At 42.4% G+C, this 20,159-nt stretch overlaps 1 protein-coding gene across 4 annotated transcripts in view; it reads right to left on the bottom strand.

The window, feature by feature from the left end:
• Positions 1-2,510: 2,510 nt before the first annotated feature.
• Positions 2,511-20,159, bottom strand: part of ZBTB49 (zinc finger and BTB domain containing 49) — a 36,954-nt gene continuing 19,305 nt past the window's right edge. For 3 of the 4 annotated variants that reach the window (XM_053255966.1, XM_053255967.1, XM_053255968.1), the window contains 6 exons: positions 18,989-19,035; positions 17,343-17,416; positions 12,644-12,726; positions 10,646-10,807; positions 6,171-6,821; positions 2,511-5,227 (listed from right to left, as the gene is read on the bottom strand). In XM_053255966.1, coding sequence (XP_053111941.1) covers positions 5,202-5,227; positions 6,171-6,821; positions 10,646-10,807; positions 12,644-12,726; positions 17,343-17,416; positions 18,989-19,035 — 1,043 coding nt within the window. In that variant the 3' untranslated portion in view covers positions 2,511-5,201. Of the gene's footprint in view, positions 6,822-10,645; positions 10,808-12,643; positions 12,727-17,342; positions 17,417-18,988; positions 19,036-20,159 lie in introns of all 4 variants that reach the window. The other variant, XM_053255969.1, reaches the window with a different exon arrangement.

Raw genomic sequence — 20,159 nt, 5'->3', positions numbered from 1 at the left:
GAAGGAGACACAAAATGGAGGACACACTTTAAAGAGACACTGAGTGAGACTCAATTTCATTCCCGAACCGGTTCGGGAAACCCGAGCCGGTTCGGTACCGAACCGGCTCGAATTCGGTCCGGCTCGGTCCCCGGGAGGGCCCGATTCGGTCCGGGATCGAGCCGCCGGATCCGGACCGGTTCGGACGAACCGGTCCGGATCCGAACCGAACCGCACATCCCTAGTCTGACCATAGAATTTTCTGCCTCACAAATAAGTCTTGAAGTACCTCACTGCCCAGAAACAGGCTAGAATTTCTTTTTCAGTGCCACAATAAATCTCTGCCCCACTTTTTTGAACCTGTCGCAAGTGACCTTCCATGCAGGGCATGTAGAAAATTGGCTTTGTGGGTAGAGTGTCCACATTGGTAGCTCCTCCTTTCCTGTGCTGCCACTTCCTGGGGCAGTGCCATATGAGAAGATTGGGATAGGAAGGATTTAGACTGAACAGCCTGGATTTCAGGAGGCTGGGTTCGGAGTACCAAAGAGAGCAATTTGGCACAGTGAAAAGCATTTTCTAGACTCCTAGCCATCTCTAGAACTTGATCCAAGATAAGTTTCTGCTCCAGCAGCAGTTTTTCATGCAGTTTGGAGCAGTTTGTTTTCATGTCATTGGTAAAGTTGGCAAATTTACAGGTTACACTTAAGGGATGCAATGCTGTGACATACTGATCAATAGATTCACCAGGTAGTTGGGATTTAGAAGAGAACTTGCAATGTTCAGCAATCACATTCAAAGTTGGGTTGAAATGATCATCTAAGGCTTGAAAAACAGCTTCATAAAAATTGGCATCCCCTTCCAAGTTGGCAGGAAAGTGTGCGGTGCGTGCCCATGCGTTTTGGCCTTCAGGGCCCAGGCAGTGAAGCAATATAGCCTTTTGCTTTGCTGGAGTAAAAGCAGGGGTCTGTATGATGAGGTAATTGTAGAAACAGGAACTTAGGGAAGAGCTTGTCCTTGGGTGGACAAGAAAAAAGGTGGCGGTGGGATTTGAGCCATATTACAGTGAGCCTCCTGTGAACAAGAGGCCAGGACTGAGAAGGAAAAAGTACCTTCAGGGGTTATGCAGAACAGGAAGCTGGAGAAACAATCAGCAGTAGTGATAGGAAAGCAGTGTAGGAATGTAGGCCCAGTAATGCAGTGAAATACGGTTGCAGGAACACGCACAAACTTTATAGGCTCACACGCTTAGCTGGTTCAAAATCTCATTGCCAAATGTTTTCCAGCAGCTTTCCTCATCAACACAAAGTAATCTTATGTAGATTTAACTAAGGGTTTGTTTAGAACTCCTTTTTCTCCTTTCTTTCCCTTTTCCTTTCTGATTCTACCCCACACACTCTCTGACAGGATCCCCACTGGGACAAATTTAACAGCAAAACATAAAATATTACTAGATAGAATTCAACAGTCATGAAAGGGCTTTTACAACTTAGCCCCCAAGGACAGTTGAAGGAATCCTTGGTGCCCTACTCTGACCAGTCTGTAAAGCACTTTGCAGATAAAATTGTTCAAATTCATTCTGAATTGGGCTCCACCTATATAAGGTCAGTCTATCTATGGCACCCTCTTGTCATGTTTATATAGATATTTTTCAGTTTCCTGCTGCGGAGTGCCACTGCAGCAGGACACTGAGGCAAGTGGCAGATGAGGAGGTATGGATTTGCTCTCCTCCATTTTAAAAGGGTGCCGGGGCTATGCTACAAATCACTGACTGAATAGGTTTTGTGCGCATCTCTACTTGTAGGCTGCCACAAGTGTTCCTCTTGTTTCCCATGGTTTTTTGTCTCTCAATGAAATTGCTGGGTCAGGTCATCTGGAAATTTGAGTTGAGATATGTTGAGTATATCTCAACTGACTATGTTGATGACATCCAGGTTTTCCATCAGATCCTAGGGAGACGGTGGAGATACTTAACTGATATCTGAAATCAGTGATGGATGTGGGTGAACCAAGTTCTGTTGACGGGGGGTGGGGGATCAGTTCAGGGTTAAATGTAGAGCCTGTTTAGGACAGTTATGTACTTCATTCTCAGGTACATTTAAACTTAGGCCATCTGCCAAAGATTTCCCCTGCCTCAGCTCTGTCTCTGTATAATATTTCTGCCAGTGGGCACCAACAGCAGTACACTGGGTGGCTAAACAAAATTGGACAGGAAAACTATCCTGCTAGGGTCTTTTTTGGGCAGTTTTTCTAAACTTCACTTTCGAACTAATTTGCAAGGTCTTCAAGTGGAATATGGTACAGTTGGAAGAACTTGGGTAGACATTTGGATCCTTGGCCATTTGGCAGATACACGATACCATCCTCCTTCCACCATGGTGCTCACTGGATGACCTTGGGCCAGTCACACACTCTCAGCCTAACCAGACTTACAGGATTGTTGTGAGGATAAAATGGCAGGAGAAGAGAAGCATGTACCTTGCAGTAGGTCTATGGCGGAAGGGTGGAATATAAATTTAATAAATACATAAAGGTGATTTTTTTTTAGTTCTTTATTCTAAAATTCACCATTGTACAAATAAAGTGGTGCAAAATATAAAAATGGTGTATTTTTTAAATATAAAAATAGACATCTAGATAAACAAATTTACAAATTGCACTGTTAACGTTTTAAATATTTTACACAGATAAGTATCATCTTGTTGCCTGAGCCACTTACTGGTACTGTTAACTTCTTGCTAGGTACTCTTAGCCTCACTGTACCATTCCACTACCCTAATAAGAAGTGCCCTTTTCTAAATATTATCAATCTTTGAGAGCTTCCAATTATGAAAAGAAAAATGAAATTCTTACCTGGTGCACTTTTTGTAGTAGATAGAGCATCAGTTAGGTTCCATCTTCTAGGGTTTCTGGAAAGGCAAAACTAAAGACCTTTCCTGGGGAGAGGGACCTTTCCCTAGAATCCCAGATTGGCAACAAAGGTTTAAATAACTGGTCATAAATGAGAGCAAAAGTCAATAGGAAAAAGCAGCCAGGATACTCCTTACAAACAGCAGGGAAGGGACAGAACCCGGACAGTTCAACAAGAGAAGAAAACAAAAACAAAACCATAAAGGGAGACAGCTCTTGAAGATTCACAATGCTACATAGGGTAGGCAGAATAGTATCCTATCCACTAGAATTTAGGCCTGCTAAATTTAGCCCCCGTTCTAGCCCTGCACTAGAACGGAAATTCACTAGGTGTTTTAGATTGTGGCCCTTTACGGATAGGGAAGCAATTTTATTATTTTTTTCTATATACCGCTTTGAGAATTTTGTTGAAAAGTGGTATATAAATACTACTAGTACATAGTAGTAGTTGGTAAGAATTTCATCTCCCTTTCTAGACATCCTTATAGATAGACTATAATTCAATATCAGGATGTTAAAAAGCAGTACATCCTAGGAGACACAAATATTCTCTTGCCTAAATACCCTGGTGGGGATGGAATCCTAGATTTGGGCCCTGCACCAAAAAGGGCCTCAGCAGATGCAAATGTATCAATTTTGTAATACTTCCTAAAGTGTTCTGTATTATTGTTCTGCAAATCCTTTCAGGGGAGCGCTCTCAGAAAGCTGCAAGAGGAGCTGTCGCTCCAACACGATGAACCAAAATGCTCTCAGAAACTGACAAATTGGAGAAGTAGGAGGTTAGGGCTATCTTTTCATTATGCTATCTAGGATGTGTGGCAGTGGCCATGTTTGGACCCAAAACAGTGGTGGAAAGAAGCAGACTGTTATGCTGCCTGTGAGGTTTAGTATGGTCTACTCAGAATTTAAGAGCTTGGCAGACATGTAGGGAATGCCACTCTAGTGAGGGGTCTAGCCAGATAACTCTATTTCTGAAAAATACAAACCTCTCAATCCACAGCAGGTCAAACTTTGAAATATTTTGTGTAGTTATTATGCCTATGAGAAACAGATTCTTTCGAGTTAAAGCCCTTAAAGATATCACTGCCAAAGTCTCAAAGGAGAAGTGAGGCACACCACACTCAGAATCCATGAAGGAACTCAGTGAATAGACGCAACATGAAAAAGCCCTGGGGGATTCTCCAAAGAGAGGATGAGTGGAGAGTGTGTGACCTTCTCTGTTAAAAGGGCCTAAGCACGCTGAAACTTTTCTTTACAGTGTTAGGTCTAAGGCTAGAGTCCAAGCCATCTTGCAGAAATAATAGAATGTCCTGAATGGTAGCTTCAAGGACAACATAACTCAAATATTAGCACCACAAAACAAAGCCTTCCTTGTCGTGTTATAAACTCAAAATGGAAGACTTACATAAAGGTAGGAGGGTGGAGATCAGTGATTATCTTTGCATTCTAGTCAGTCAGAACAGCCAAGGCTGCTGTGTGTCCTCAGGGTTGTGAAGTGCAGCTCATTTTGCTATGTAAACCACTTTGAGATAATTGTATTGGTTAAAAACTATTACATAAACAAAAATATCTGTTGTGAGCACAACTTTGTATGGTCCCATGATAAGAGAGCTTTGAGTATTGGTCCCCAGACAAGTCCACAACATTAGAGACTGGAGAAGCCTTTAGGGAAGCCTAGATTGAGGGATTTAATCTCATGGCTATCTGGTGTTACAACAAAAGCAATGAGATCCGCAGAAGCCTAGAGTGTTACCATGCTCAAAGAAAGTACCCCATGCTGGAGCAGACTGGCAAAAGAATGAAAGCATGAGGACCTGTTCCCCATGACTGGTCTATACTAGGGATGTGATAACCTTCAAGAGGATGAACTCTGTCTGCCAGAATATCTATGGAACTCCCAGATGCAGGGTGGGTTTCAGAGCACTTTTTTGAAAATGGATTCTGGACTGCAGTTTTCACATCCTAAGACTCTGATTGAAGGTGAGTGAGTGGGCTAGCAGGGCATACAGGCGGCAGCAGACAGAAACCTGTTGAGCCTCTTGAGATCCAAGATTGTTCTGGTGTTGCCCATCTTCTTCAGAGGGCTGATGACAACAGAAAACATTCCTCAGAAATGTATTCTGCTTGGAGTGTACTCTCTACTGTTTTGTCTTAACTCTTTCTTTTCTTCTTCTGCTGCTGCTGTTGGTCTGTAGAGCTCAACAGCAAATCATGCATCTCAGAAACAAGACAGGAAGACGACAAGGATTCTAAGAGAAGATCCCTGCTCCTAGAAAAGATATTTCATCCTATCCTCTGGTCTAAGCAGATGGGTCCTAACTCAATGTTGACTGAAACTTGCCTACATGGGAAGAGCACAAAAAAACTCTATGAGAGGAGAGAATTGCTAGTTAGATTACAGATATTAACACTTTTTGAGAACTGGAGCCTGGCTACATGTTACATTCATCATGTAACAAATAGTCACATGTAAGCCAGACTCTGGCTGCTGAGAATTCTGAAGGCTCCTCCAGAAATAGGCAGAGAAATCTGACCAGCTTTCTTTATCAACCTCTGCTGCTTTCTCCATTAGCAGCTAATTGTCCCTAGGGATTAAGAGGCAGAGGAACAGGAAGAATATATTGATAAAGGAGAGATGTGCAGAAGGAGCACACGCCCGCGAGCACAGTTCTACAATTCCCTGCAGCTTGCTGCGCCTGCCGGGTTTAAGCAGTCAGCGCCCGGCACATGCAGCTACATTTGCCCTGATGAATGTAATCTGTAACTGAGCTCTTGGGCAATCTGGCATTACCTAGGCAATTCCAAGATATTTTGGAATCTGAAGCAAAAAATCCAAATGGCACTTTCCACACACAAAGGGCACAATCCAACAGGAAGTTCTTCTGTGCAAAGCCTCATTGAAATGAACAGGAGTTGCACACAAGCACTATTGTGTTCTCGGTGGATTTTGCCCCATGGATTAGATCTGCATGTCTCCTGCACCGTTGCCCAACATCTGCAGCTTGACCTAGATCAGGAAGTCCCCATTTGGAATCTCACCTCTGCCATGAACTCACTAGACAGGCCCTCTCTCTCAGCTGGTCACCCATCTGGAATATGGAAATAATATTGATCTACCTTAGCAAATAATTGTAAGGACTGCAAGCTATGTGAAGCACTTTGAATACTTTGAAATGCAATATAGATGTTCATTATTTATTACTATTATCCTTATTGAAACATCTCTGTCAAGTACAACCTTCCTAAAAGCTAACAAAACAGTACTTCTCACTGGCCCAACTCACTCTCATTCTGTAAAGTCTTCATAGCTAATCCCCAGAGGGTCACACTGGAGAAGAATGGCCCTTCATTATTTCTGTATTCAGCAGAAGATCCGCGACTGCTCAGTTCGCCACTACAATTGCTGCCCAGTGTGGTTGCGGAGGAGCGAATCATGGGAATCCCATCAGACTGCAGAGGCTCTTCTGCAAGTGATGTCTCTGCTTCTCTATAAGGGCGTGGTCGATTAGGTCTTTGCTGAGATTTGCAGAGTTTAACAGGATCCAAACTCAATTTCTTTTGATTTGTACCATCATTCTGTTGCACTGTCGGCTGCACCTTGCGAAATGTTGCCCCAGGACCGTCAAATTCACTGCTTGGGTTTCCAGTTGAGTGGATGGGAAACTTCACAGACACCGGTAATAAAGTTACTGATATTTCTTGGGCAAATGAATCTGAACCCTGGGATTTTTCAAGGTCAGGGATTTCCACTGCCTGGGTAAACTCATCTAGAGTATTTGTACCTTCAATATCAGCTTTACAATGGATTTTTTTGTGTCGGCGTAAAACAGCAGAACGGCTGAAGCATTTATTACAGGTCTCACAGGTATATGGCTTTTCCCCAGTATGAGTCCGAATGTGTCTTCGTAAGTCACCAGACCCTGCAAAGCATTTTTCTATAACAAGAAAAGAAGATATCTAGATATTGTTTCTTTCAACAAAAACCAGCTGATTGCACACGGGTTTTGGATAAGTAATTACCAGTCAAATATGTAACTGCTAGTTTTTGTTCGAGTTTGCTGACATCTATGGGAAATATTCATTGCCACTGGAAAGTGATGAAGAGTACCTATTCTCTATGTCTAACAAGACAAAATTTCAGTTTGTCTAGGCCTTATACTAAACTTAATGAAACCCTTTTACAAGCTGTTTGAAAGCAGTGAAAGTTGCTATAATAGGCATTTTCTAAAACAAAGCAATATTATACAGAAGAAACTCGTTAATTGCGGACCTAGTATTCACAACTTTACATATCTGCAGCCAGGTAATTGCCACCCGATCTCAGTATACACTGAGCTATTATTTATTTATTTATTTGATTTTATATACTGCCTGACTCCAAAGGCTCTAGGCGGTTCACAAAAATAAATACAATAAAAATATTTTTAAAACATTCAGAGAGTACTAAAAGCCTGGCTTAAAAAATGTGTCTTAGGGGCTCTTTTGGAGGCTGGTGAAGATGTTAAACCACGAATGTCTATAGGGAGTGCATTCCATAGCCCAGGAGCGACTACAGAGAAGGGTAGCTCCTGAGTCACTGCAGACAAGCTGGCGGCCTACGGAGATGGACCTCTCTCAATTATCTTAATGAGCAGTGGGGATTATGCAGAAGGCAGGACTTGGGTAACGTGGTCCTAAGCTGTTTAGGGCTTTAAAGGTAATTACCGGCACTTTGTATTTTGCCAAGAAAATTATTGGTGGCCTATGCAATTGCTTTTAAACAGGCATAATATGGTCTCTCCAAGACACCCCAGAGACCAGTCTAGCTGCTGCATTCTGAACCAACTGAGGTTTCTGAACTACATACAAAGGCAGCCTCCTGTAGAGCACACTGCAGTATTCAAGTCTAGAGAACAGCCCTGCTGGATCAGGCACAAGGCCCATCTAGTCCAGCATCCTGTTTCACACACTGGCCCACCAGATGCCTCTGGGAAGCCCACAGGCAAGAGGTATGTGCATGCCCTCTCTCTTGCTGTTGCTCCCCTGCAACTGGTATTGAGAGGCATCATGCCTCTGACGCTGGAGATCGCCCACAGCCATCAGACTAGTAGCCATTGATAGACCTGTCCACCATGAATCTGTCTAAACCCCTTTTAAAGCCATCGAAGCTGGTGGCCATCACCACATCCCATGGCAAGGAATTCCATAGATTAATTATGTGCTGTGTGAAAAAGTACTTCCACTTGTCGATCCTAAATTTCCCAACCTCCAGTTTCATGGGGTGACCCCTGGTTTTAGTGTTGTGAGAAAGGGAGAAAAATTTATCTCTGTCTACCCTCTCCACGCCATGCATAATTTTATACACTTCGATCATGTCTCCCCTTAGTCACCTCTTTTCCAAGGTAAAGTGACCAAGATGCTGTAGCCTAGCCTCATAAGGAAGGTGTTCCAGGCCCCTGATCATTTTGGTTGCCCTCTTCTGCATCTTTTCCAGTTCTACAATATCCTTCTTAAGATACAGTGACCAAAGCTGTACGCAGTACTCCAGATGTGGCAGCACCATATATTTGTATAAGGATATTATAATGTTAGCATTTTTATTTTCAATCCCCCTCCTAATGATTCCTAGCATGGAATTAGCTTTTTTCACAGCTGCCGCACACTGAGACAACACTTTAAATTAGCTGTCTACCATGACCCCAAGATCTCTCTCCAGGTCAGTCACCGACAGCTCAGATCCCATCAGCATATATGTGAAGTTGGCGTTTTTTGCCCCAATGTGCATCACTTTACACTTGGTTACAGAGGTTACCAGATAATGCACCACAGTTCTGTGATCACTATCTTCAAGGAACATACACAGCTGTCATATCAACCCAAGTAGATAGAAAGTGCTTCTGGCCTTAGCCTCAGCCTGAGAAATCAGTGAGGCCTAGGTCCAGGAGCACTCTCAAGCGACGTACATGTTCCTTTGTGGGGAGTGCAACCCCATCCAGAACAGGAAGATCCATCATGTCCCTCAAAGTATGACTCCTTACCATGAGTACCTTCTGTCATGCTTGGATTCGGTTTCAATTTATTATCCCTCATCTAGTCCATTACTGCCTGTACACAGGCATTTGGTGGGGCTCACCAGCATATTGATAACACCCTGCTCCAAATCTCATGATGATATCACCCAGTGTTTTCATGTAAATGTTAAAAGCATCTGAGATAGGATGGAACCCTGAGGAACACCATACAATAGCTCTCATTTCAGAGAGCAACTATCTCTGAACAATACCATCTGGAATCCACCAGAGAGATAGGAATGCAAAGCAGTGCCACCTATTCCCAAATTCCACAGGCAATCCGGAAAGATATCATGGTTGATAGTATTGAAAGCCGTGGAAAGGTCCAAAAAAACTAACAGAGTCACACCCTCTGTCCATTCCTGGGCAGAGATCATCCATCAGAACAACCAAGGCTGTCTCTACTCCATAGCCTGCCCTAAAGCCAGTTTGAAACTGATCTAGATAATCAGTATCATCCAAAACTGCCTGGCACTTTAAAGCATTTAATGGGTTAGGCATTTAAGGGGTTAAGACTCGTATATCCGCAGGTTGGGGATGGGTGGAAATGATCTATGAGGTCATTTCCACCCGCCATTTTGTGCTTTAAAAAAAATTCCTGGACAGCTGGGGACACACCAAGCACAGTAGGAAATTCCTCCAATGTTCCCCATTTCCAGTCTATTTTTCATCCTGTTTTCACCAGCCCCTTTGCACCGTTTTTGCCAGCCCTTTTGCCCTGCTGCCTCAGGAACTTAACCCCCAATTCCCATTGCCCTAAGGCCCCATTATCCGTGGATAGTTTCACTATCTGTGCCCCCACCCCCGGTGGAATGCAACCCCCACAGATAACAGGGTTCTCCTGTACAATCTTCTCTCTCAAATACAGCAGCCACAGGACCAATGAAATTATTTTTAACTGGTTTTAATTTTGCTTTAATGGGCGATTTACTTGCTTTTATCTGTTTTTATATTTGTGAACTGTCTAGAGCCATCTTGGTGAGGTGGTATAAAAATCTATTAAATAAATGATGGTTTCAGGTTTTAATCTTATTTATTAATTATTTCTCTATGTAAACCACTTTGGAAACTTTTGTAGAAATGTGGTATATAAATATTTGTTGTTGTTAATCAGCATGGACAGTGGCTGAACATTTTAGGCTAGATGAGTTTTTGTGCTAAACTTCAACCTAAACAGAACATCTGCTTGACTGTGCCACCCATAGGCTAAGCTTAAACAGAAAGGGCATGAGGGGGAATTTTACATGTAAACCATGATCACATTTAATCATTTGTGAACTTTAATGTTGTTCAGTTCACGGTATATGGGTCTTGCTTGGATTATTTACTGCTGTGCTGCCCATTAATTCTATGCTTGTAGGAACTCCCCCCCTCCCCACCGCTTCTTCTCTTCCCCTTGACTTATTACTTAGCTGAATAATGTATTCCGTCTTCCAGTTAGAGTACTGTTGGATATCTGTATCCTATCGAATACTGAATTATTTTCAGTAGCACAGCCCAGTGTTTTGAAAACATGACCATCTAATGTGGTTGATATCATTTTAGGTGAAACATTTCATCACAGAGCAAAATTCATGAACGTGTTGGTGGTGGGAAACTTCAATTTGGTCATCTTGATTTCACCGGCCATAAAACCCCAAAGAGCAAGAAATAAGAACATGACATGCATCTGTTAGGATGTGTGGGTGTTAATCTAAGCAAGAACTTACCACAAGCTGAGCAACTGTATGGTCTCTCTCCTGTGTGTCTGATCCTGTGCTTTACTAATTTCCGAGGTAAGTTAAATGACTTTCCACACTCATCACAGGTGAACACTTTTTCTACTGTATGGTTCTTCTTGTGTTCCTTTAAATTACTGAAGTTACTAAATCCTGGAATGATGCAACAGAAATAGGATCAAGATGATCATTCATGGAAAGGAAACCACAAAAGCACTCTACTATGCTGAAATAAGAGGGTGTGGGCCAAATTACTGCCAGAACTGGCCATTCTCACATTGTGCCAATGATGCAGAGGATGGTCAAGATCGCATCACGCCATTAACCATTATCAGTTTGATGCAATGGGATGGGAGGTACTTTCCTTAAGTAAGAGTCTGTTTCTGTGAAGAGAGCAGTTGCCTTCAAGCAGCCACAGCAGTGACGTTTCAAAACATTGCCTTTCCTTCCACTGTTCTGCCCTAGAATACACCAGAGGCAGGAAGCAACAGCATGAGTCAGTGGCCAGCAGTGCTTTCTATCAGCTTCGGCTGATTCGCCAGCTATGTCCATTTCTAGAGATAAGATGACCTTAAAAAAGTGGTGCATATGCTGGTAACATCCAGACTTGGCTACTGCAATACGCTCTGCATTGAGCTGTCTTTGTATGTAGTTCAGAAACCGTAGTTAGTACAGAATGCAGCAGCCAGGTTGGTCTCTGAGGTTGCCCGAAGAAATCACATGACACCCATTTTAAAAGAACTACACTGGATGCCAATAAGTTTCCGGGCAAAATACAAAGTGCCTGGGGTCGTACAAATGGCTTGGGTCCAAGGTATTTAAGAGAACTCCTTCTACTTCATCAACTCCGCTACCTACTAAGATCATCTGGGGAGGTTTGGTTGCGGTTGCCACCAGCTCAATTGGTGGCAACTTGAAACTGGGCCTTTTCTAGAGTTGCCCTGGCACTCTGGAATGCGCTTCCTAATGAAATTAGATTTTCCCCTTCTCTGAATGTTTTTAAGAAGGACTTGAAAACATACCTGTTTAGTCAGGCTTTTAGTTTATAGTTTTAAAGCTTCCAGTTTTCATGTTTTTATCTGTATTTTAAAATCGTTTTAATTGCGTCAATGTTCTAATGGTTTTTTAGATTGTGCACCGCCCTGGGACTTTTTTGTATGGGGCAATATAGAAATATAAGAAATGATGATTATTATTATGGGTCCTTCTCCTGGTGCATTACTGGGGGGAAATGGTTGCACCCTATAGATACAGGGTTTGGCCATTCCCCCACCAGTAACACATCAGGAAAAGGACCCAGTGTCATGATGTTGCTTCTAAGGGCAGTACAGTGGAGGAAAAGGTGACAATGTGAAAGGCCACGGCTGCAGCTGCCAGAAGGCAGCCACTTTCTTCACAGCAACTGGCTCTTCACTTAAGATAAGCCCCACCCTCACTCTCTGATCCTGTTCAATACCATACAGATATGATGTGGTATGGCATTGAATCAGCTGCTGATACGGGAGTAATTCTCCGGAAAAGTTTCCAGAGAAAACTGTTCCAGTAGGGCTAGCATTGCCTTGAACCTGATTATTGGTTTGATAATAATCAATAATCATAGCCCTATGATAATAATCATTAATCATAGATTCATTCCTTTCCCTACACAGTAGCGAGACAGAGACAAGCCCAGGCAAACATCATCTATATCTGGGGCTGTGGGGCACAGCATGTCCTGCAACAAACTGTTGGTACTATAGCTCTTAGACAGAGAACAAGATACCTCAGGTTTTAGCTCCTCATCATGGACTGATGCATCTTCTCCTACCAGAGGCAGCAACATTGCCAACTGTTGCCAGGCAGCTGGACTGTGCCATCTCCAAAATCCAGGTATGGCTGGGCAGGACATCCATGCTGCTCCCTACAGTGCTACATGTCATAGTGGGGATGTGGATTAGGCCTGTAGGACATCTGTTTTTAAATCCTGAGGAATGTTTAACTCCCACTTACCTCGGCCACAAATATCACACAGATGAGGTTTTTCTCCAGTGTGAATAATAATATGGCGCTGGACATCTCCAGATGCAGCAAACCTGCAACAGTATTTGAAAGCTAATTCAAAGTCCTGTTGTAAACCTTTTAATCTGAACAAATGAGTCCCAGTACGTAAATTTAAGAGCCACAATGTGATCACCTGCACTGCCAGTGGGCTGTGACCCAATGCAAATAGTATGGAGGCCCTAATTTATGAACCAGCAGCTCCATATGGGGGCTATCCAAAAGGCTCCTACCATCCATGTAACTGCCCCTGCTTTTTTAAGCAATATGAATGACAAAGGCCATGTAGACAGCCCACATGTGGAAATGCCAGTTCATACAACTGATGCTTCCTATATGACTACTACCATGCTGTGAGTCTGCCAGTAGCCTGGCACACTCCCATGACTGACTGCACAGGATTCTTAAGTGTATGAATCAGGCTGTGTGTCACAGAGGCAACTTCTACACTCAGCACTTGCCCTAGGAGTGTGCAAAAAACCAGTTTTCCCAGTTTGGTTCGAATTCAAACTGGACCAGCTCGGCGCCCCAGCTCAGATCAAATTCAAGCTGGTTTTGGGCCAGTTCAAAGCCCCCACTGCACAGTAAAACTGCTTGAAAATTCATACCCACAGTGGAAGCTGCGGGGTGTAGCTCTTCTGACCTCCACCAGCCTCCCCACAAGTCCCAAGAGCTGGTCCTGGCCTGCTTTGATCCATTTCGGGCCTCTGTGCATGAGAGGAGGCCATTTGTTTGACCTCCATGCATGTGAATTGGCCATTTCTGTGACTCAGGTCACACAAATGGCCTGTGGGTATACATGGAAGTCAAACAAATGGCCTCCATGCACGCACAGGGCCTGAAACAGGCCAAAAAAGGCCCAGACCACTCCTGGACCAGCCCTCAGGACTCATGGAGAGGCCAGCAGGGATCAAAGGAACCACCATCACTGCGGCCACTGTGAGTACAAATTTTAAAACAATTTTAATGCACAGTAGGGGCCCGGCTCGATCTAGAACTGAACTGGGTCTGATTTGGTTCTAGGTCGAGCCTTCAAACCAAGCTGGTTCGAATTCAAACTGGCTCTAACTCGAGCAGGGGTATAACTATAATAGGGTAAGGGGAGACAGTTGTCTGGAGGTCCTCTGCCTTGGGGGGCCCCTCAGAGGCAAGTCACATGACTGACTCCCCCAGCTGCACACCCACCCAGGCTTCCTTCAGTTGTATTCATCCTCCAAAATTGATGTAGGTGTTAAGACATGGAGCTACCAGAACAACATGTCTTTCTCTAGTACCATGCTTTTTGTTACCACTATTCAGCCTCATTTAAGATTTCTTTACTTCATGAGCTGAGCTTCAGTGATGGGGCGGGGGGGCACATTTTAAAATCTTGTCTCTGGGCCCACTCCAACCTTGCTACACCTCTGAACTCAAGCCAGTTTGTACATCCCTAACTTGCTCATTACAACAGAATCTGGAACAAATGGTTACAGTTCTGAAATATGAACACAATCTAATACCAGATGTTGCCAAAAACCTCCTTCAGTTTCAAAAAGTCAAAACCATGATTCACTTCCATAATAAAGCATTTATTTCTACCACGGTGTTAAATAGAAATATATTAAAAATAAATAAAGGTCTTATTTATTACTCAGACTATCACTTAACCTGAATAAAATTTTAAATGATGTTTGTGTATGAACTGAACTGGTCCTTCAATTTCAGTCTTACTGACAAAATGCAGCATTAACAATAGTACAAAGGTACAGTTAATAAAAAAGAAGAGAAAAAGATGCAGGGATTTCTGTTGATTTGGCAAAAAATGTATAAACTACGACATATATACATCATTTAGACAGAAAGCACATAAAAGCTGAAATCTAACAGAAAAAGTAAACCTGCAGAATTATAAGGAAATGCCTTCCTTCTTTGGTTATCTTGACATACAAGGACTAATGGCCTGTAACTTTTTTAAGGAGCACTAAGCATAGATCTCAAAAGATGCCAAAATTCATTTGGTTTTTCAGTTACATTCACTGTTTTGAAGTTAACAATGTTTAAGTATCTTGAGGAAAATCTAAGGCAATCTTTATAATTAATCCTTGAACATGTGCGTCCCAGTACCCAGCGGATTGGCTGGGAGGCAGAGGCGCCAGATTGGCTGGGAGGCGGGCGCTCACAAGCAGCAGGAGGCCATTGAGCTACTGCCAGGGAAAATGGCAGTGGCGGCCTGCATGCCCGCTGGGGTCAGGGAGCGGCTGGGCCGCCAGGAAGAGGAGGCAGCGGCCAGAGGGGACAGAAAAACTGGCAGGAGGCAGAAGAAACCACAGGGTGGGGAGAGGAGCGGGCCGGGTGGGCGTCAGAGATGCCCGCCAGAAGACAGAGTCAGGAAAAAGGGGCTGAAGGGTGGGGGAAGAGTTGAACTAGGGGCGCAGACTCTATGCACCCGGTCAGCTAGTTCTGTATATTTTCAGAATTTAATTTTGGCTCATTTAAAGTAGATGAATATCAATACAACAATTAAGTCAAGTTAATATATTTTGCGAACTTGTAATAGCTAACTATTGTCCTAACAATAAACCACACTTGGGACTTGATGCTTTTGCTTTTGTTTGTTTTTTGTGTTTAAGACTGTGAGCTCCTTGGAAACAACACTATTACAAAATCCTGTAAGCCACTCTAAGTCTATATATAAATCTACTAAATAAATAAAACTATGGTTATAGTTTCTACTACTCAGTTTATAGTACAGAAAAACCTCCATATTCACAGGGGTTCCATTCTATTCTACAATTGCGGATATGGAATCTGCGAATATTGGACCACTGGGGCAATGGTGGGTTAGGTTTCCAGAGGTGGCAGAGGAGATGGTTACTTTTTAAACTGCCACTATGTGGGGAGATGGCTCCGGAGACAGCCACAGCATTCAGGATGGCAGCAGAGGCAGCAGCGGGGACGCCTTCTCCCTCCCAAATTGTGGCCACAGAGGCAGCACTGGTACCTTTTTAAAATGCCGCAGCAGGGATGGCTGCGGAGGTGGCTGAAGCATTCATGGTGTCAGCAGCAGCAGAAGAAGAGACTCCTCCCTCCCTCTCAAATGACCACGCGGGCCGGTCTGCAGCATGCTCAGAGAGGCCCAAAATGGGGCGCAGACTGACCCATGTGATCATTTGTGGGGAGGGAGAAGGAGTCTCTGCTGCTGCCTCCACCATCCCCAGGATGACAGAGGCAGCAGCAAGGGAGGCACAGACGTGAAACACAGAACAGCCGGATGTTAGAAAGGCAAGCGAAAGAGAGGCCTGGCATTCCACTGAAAACTTTGGCACGTACTTTAAAGGCAATTAACGGTAATTAAGTTTATGAGGCAACATTTTCTATAGAGGAGTGGAGTACAAATCAAGTCTGAATTTTCTAAAACCCTTCAACATCCCGGAAAGTGATGGAAAGTATAGGTTTTGAAGAATAGGTAACTAATCCATGGCATGCACTTGGAAATTATATTGTTAGATTAGTTAACTTTAATCATGGTTAATTATTACAATAACTAACTTGCATTGACTATTTATTATCTTCTGCTACCTTGCAATGGGAATGTAAACATTTATAGTTAGCGCAGTTATTCACTGAAAGTCAAGTCGTAAGTCAAACCCTGTAAGAAAAATATGCTTCTTTCTAAAAACCCTTTCATCTCTGCTGTGATATTAATGTTTAATCTCTGGTAAAACATGGAATATGCCATATCCCCAAATTTGCTGAAAAAGAACTTTCAAATGTCATTTCTTCCTTCCTTTCCATTAGTAGCTTTGTGTCTATTAAGCTGTGTATTACCTCACAAAAGAAGCTGTCCTCTCCCTTCAGAACTGTCATAACACCACCTTCACTGAGGTTTTGCAATATGTAAATGAATTAAATTTAAAAGAATGATAATATGGTTAAAAGCTAGACTAATTTTTAGAATGTAAACTAACTAGAGATGGGAATTGAGGTGGTGCAGTATATACATCCATAAGATAAAGTGACACCAATGCTTTTGAATAAAAATGGCATTTGTTATGGGGCAAATCCCATTCCAGGAGCAGAGTGTATGGAGAGACTGTTATAGTGAGCTGAATTTTCTTTTATTTTGATTCTGCAAATCCTTGAAGAGCCTTTTGACCTGTTGGATTACTGACTTTGCTGGCAGCTGTACCTTGCACTGTTCGGTTTTCATTGTAGTGCTAATCCCTGCTAATTTGGCAAAGAGGCACCTTTTAACATGGTGATTCTCTTTATTTAGCAGGGGGAGAGTAATTGGCTCTATCCACCCCCAGCACAGTACCTCCACTGACTGTTGCTGGGGTCTATCTTGTGTTTCTTTTTAGATTGTGAGCCATTTGGGGACAGGGATCCAACTCATTTATTTATTATTTCTCTGTGTAAACCTCCCTGAGCCATTTTTGGAAGGGCGGTATAGAAATTGAATAAATAAATAATAAATAAATAATAATAGTGCTGCCCTGGCCTGCTGATATACCAGTTTTCCACCCTGGCATACATGAAGTCAAGACAGACAAACAACCCAACCCCCTGGGATATATATATTTTGGTCTAACAGACTCTAGAAAAGTTAATGTAATATGTTTAAAAACACACACACACTGTTCTAATTGTACAGTTTCACAGCAATGCAAACCTTTTCCCGCAGATTTCACATATGTAAGGTTTTTCACCAGAATGTCGACGTAAATGAGTCTGAAGATTGCCTGCCTGCAAAGATAAGGAAAGTTTCAACACAGTTGAACTACCCAAATAGATCACATTGATAAAAGCTTATGATGGTAGGAGTAAGGACTTCGCTTTTCTTCCCATTGCACTTGAAAAATAAAGTTTCCCACTATCAGAAGGCTACCATTTAAGCATGCTACCATTTAAGCTAGATATTGGTAACTTTGCATGGACCACAAAAGTTACCACAGTTTCCTATGAAAGCCCACTTGCCAGTAAAAGGGGGAAATCCCCTTGCTATGTTCTTAGCTGAGCAGGCCTGAGCTTGTCTGAAGCTGTGAACCTTCAGAAGAATGGAACACAAGGGGCTTCCTAATCCTCCCCCATGCTTGAAAAGTCTTTGCAGGCAGTTCTGTGCTCTTTGCCTCCCTACTGGTGCCAGGAGAAGGGTCAACCCAAAGGGATAGTGGCAAGGGGAGAGTGGTCTCTTTGTACCAGTGTTAAGAGTCCTGAGGCTAACTCTATTCTCTGCCTTGCATTTTTCTCAAGAGACTGAGCTCCAAGGGCAACAAACCAGATGCGCCTTTCAACATCTCATTTGGCACTTTCATTTAGGAGCTCTGAGGGAATCCAGATTCTGATTGCAGCGGGGGGCGGATTCAACTCTTTTCCTGGCCACAGTCTAGATCTGTACTGGGAAGCCCACAGCTAGTTGACCTGCGAGTAACTAGCTATGGAGAATGAATCCAGACAGGGGCCATGCTGGGGGGAAATCATTAAATCCCCCCTTGCTCCTTGCCATGGTCCTGATCTGGATTGGGCTAGTATTTACCAATAGCAACACCTATGTCTAATCTGGCCTAAGAGAGCACTGCCTTGCTCCCAACCGTTATGCCCAAAGAATATTCAAAGTCTGCATGGAAGCCATTACAGAGGTGCAGATATCCCTCTAAGCATTTTAGGAACCGTCCCACAACCTTTTGCTGAATTTCCTCTTGCCAAACATAATAACCCATATATTTAAAAATACAAAACATATTTTTCTCCTCCCAAAAATTTCCTTTGTCTTTCTTCTCCCCACAAAAATTTTAAGAGTTGCTCCTCAACCTCCGTCTGCACTCCTGATTATCGTGCTGCCTCTCTCACAGACTTTCTAGTGAAAGGCATTGCCTGAAGTGTAGCACTACACGTCTTTTACTTAGCCTGTCTACAAAAAAGTTAATTACATATTTTGGAGCAAACAATAAGAATAAAGAGAATATTTTTTATAAATGAAAAATTAGTTCTAGCTCAAGCTGTACTTTATGGAGCTAATATTTTGCAAACGTGAATATCTTGGATGATTGATGCTCTTGATAAAATAAAAAAATAAACTCAAGAAAGAAGCACTTGAGAGGATAATTTTTTCAACGCTTTTCTCAATGAAAGAGATGAAAAGCATTCCTTAAGAAGTTCTATCTTATTCTATAGTTTCTACACAGCAGTGCCAAGAAATCCTACCTGTATTGCAATGGACTGTGAAAAAGAAGTAGACAGTTCCAGATGTCTGGACAGCATATAAGCAAATTAGACTCAAACACAAAAGAACACTTAAAAAATATTCAAAATTCCTACCTGTGAGAAACATTTCCCACAAACGTTACATTCAAATGGCTTCTCGCCTAAAAGAAGAAGCAATAATGTTTTGCACTTCTAACAGTTGCACAACTTTTAAACTTACATAAAAGAGTGGAAAACCAGTAACTATCAAAAGATAGTCTGTTAAGCTTATTTGCTTAAGTGTCTGAAGATCAACGTTCCCTAACATAGTCATCAGTTTAATAATCACGCTGACTGAAATCTATATACCCATTTACTCCACAGGGACTTCAGTGAAGGCCACTGAACAGCTTCAGGGACATTCCCAAATGAATTGTTTGCCTGATTTGAGGCTGATTTCTATGCAACACTAACTAGGCAGTAGGTGACAAGATCCCTCTGTTAAATGAAGGAGGTTGTTCCCCCTGCCCTGGCATATTTTATATACCCTGTTTACTCAACAAAGAGGCATCTTTTCAAGTGGTGGCTCTCTTATGTTTATCAGGGGGACAGCAATGGTTCTTATGCTATTCTCTCGGTGCTTTTGCTCATGGTTGCCTTGTATTTTGCTTTAGATTGCGAGACTTCTTCTTTTTGCTATGTGAGCTGCCTTGAGAACATTTTTTTTGTTAGAAAGCAGCATATAAATATTCTAAACAAATAATAAGCAATAGCATACATTTATTAGCCTGTCCGTTCAAATGAAGTGAATGGGAAATCCATTACGAGCAAGAGGGCACTGTGTATATGGACAGGTAGATAAACTGATAAGCTTTAACTGGTAGATAAAGCAATTAACATTTCAGTTGATTAATCAGTGAGAGCCCATTTTAATCAATGAGGTCAAATGTCAACAGGGCTCCAAATTAATACATTTATCTTTTATGGTGATTTTAGTTCTGGAATATTCTGTAATGGAATGAAAAGAAAAATATTAAGAATAGGCTTTCCTTTTAACAAGGAGCTTATTTTAATAATAAATGTATTTTATGTATGCATCTTATTATTTATTTACTTTTCTATGAGTCATTTTGAGAACTTTTTGCTGAAAAGCACTATATACATATTTTTAAAAAATATGTTTTTACACTTATATCCTGCTTTTCCTCCGAGGAGCTCAGAGTGGTGTACATGGTTATTTTTATCCTCACAACAACCCTGTGAGGTAGGTTAGGCTGAGAGATACATGACTGGCCCAGAGTCACCC

Source organism: Hemicordylus capensis, chromosome 5, assembly GCF_027244095.1.
Source record: "Hemicordylus capensis ecotype Gifberg chromosome 5, rHemCap1.1.pri, whole genome shotgun sequence".
In the NCBI taxonomy this organism is placed as follows: Eukaryota; Metazoa; Chordata; class Lepidosauria; order Squamata; family Cordylidae; genus Hemicordylus; species Hemicordylus capensis.
The sequence above is the reverse complement of the archived record's forward strand: the minus strand, read 5'-3'. Positions and strand labels throughout refer to the sequence as shown.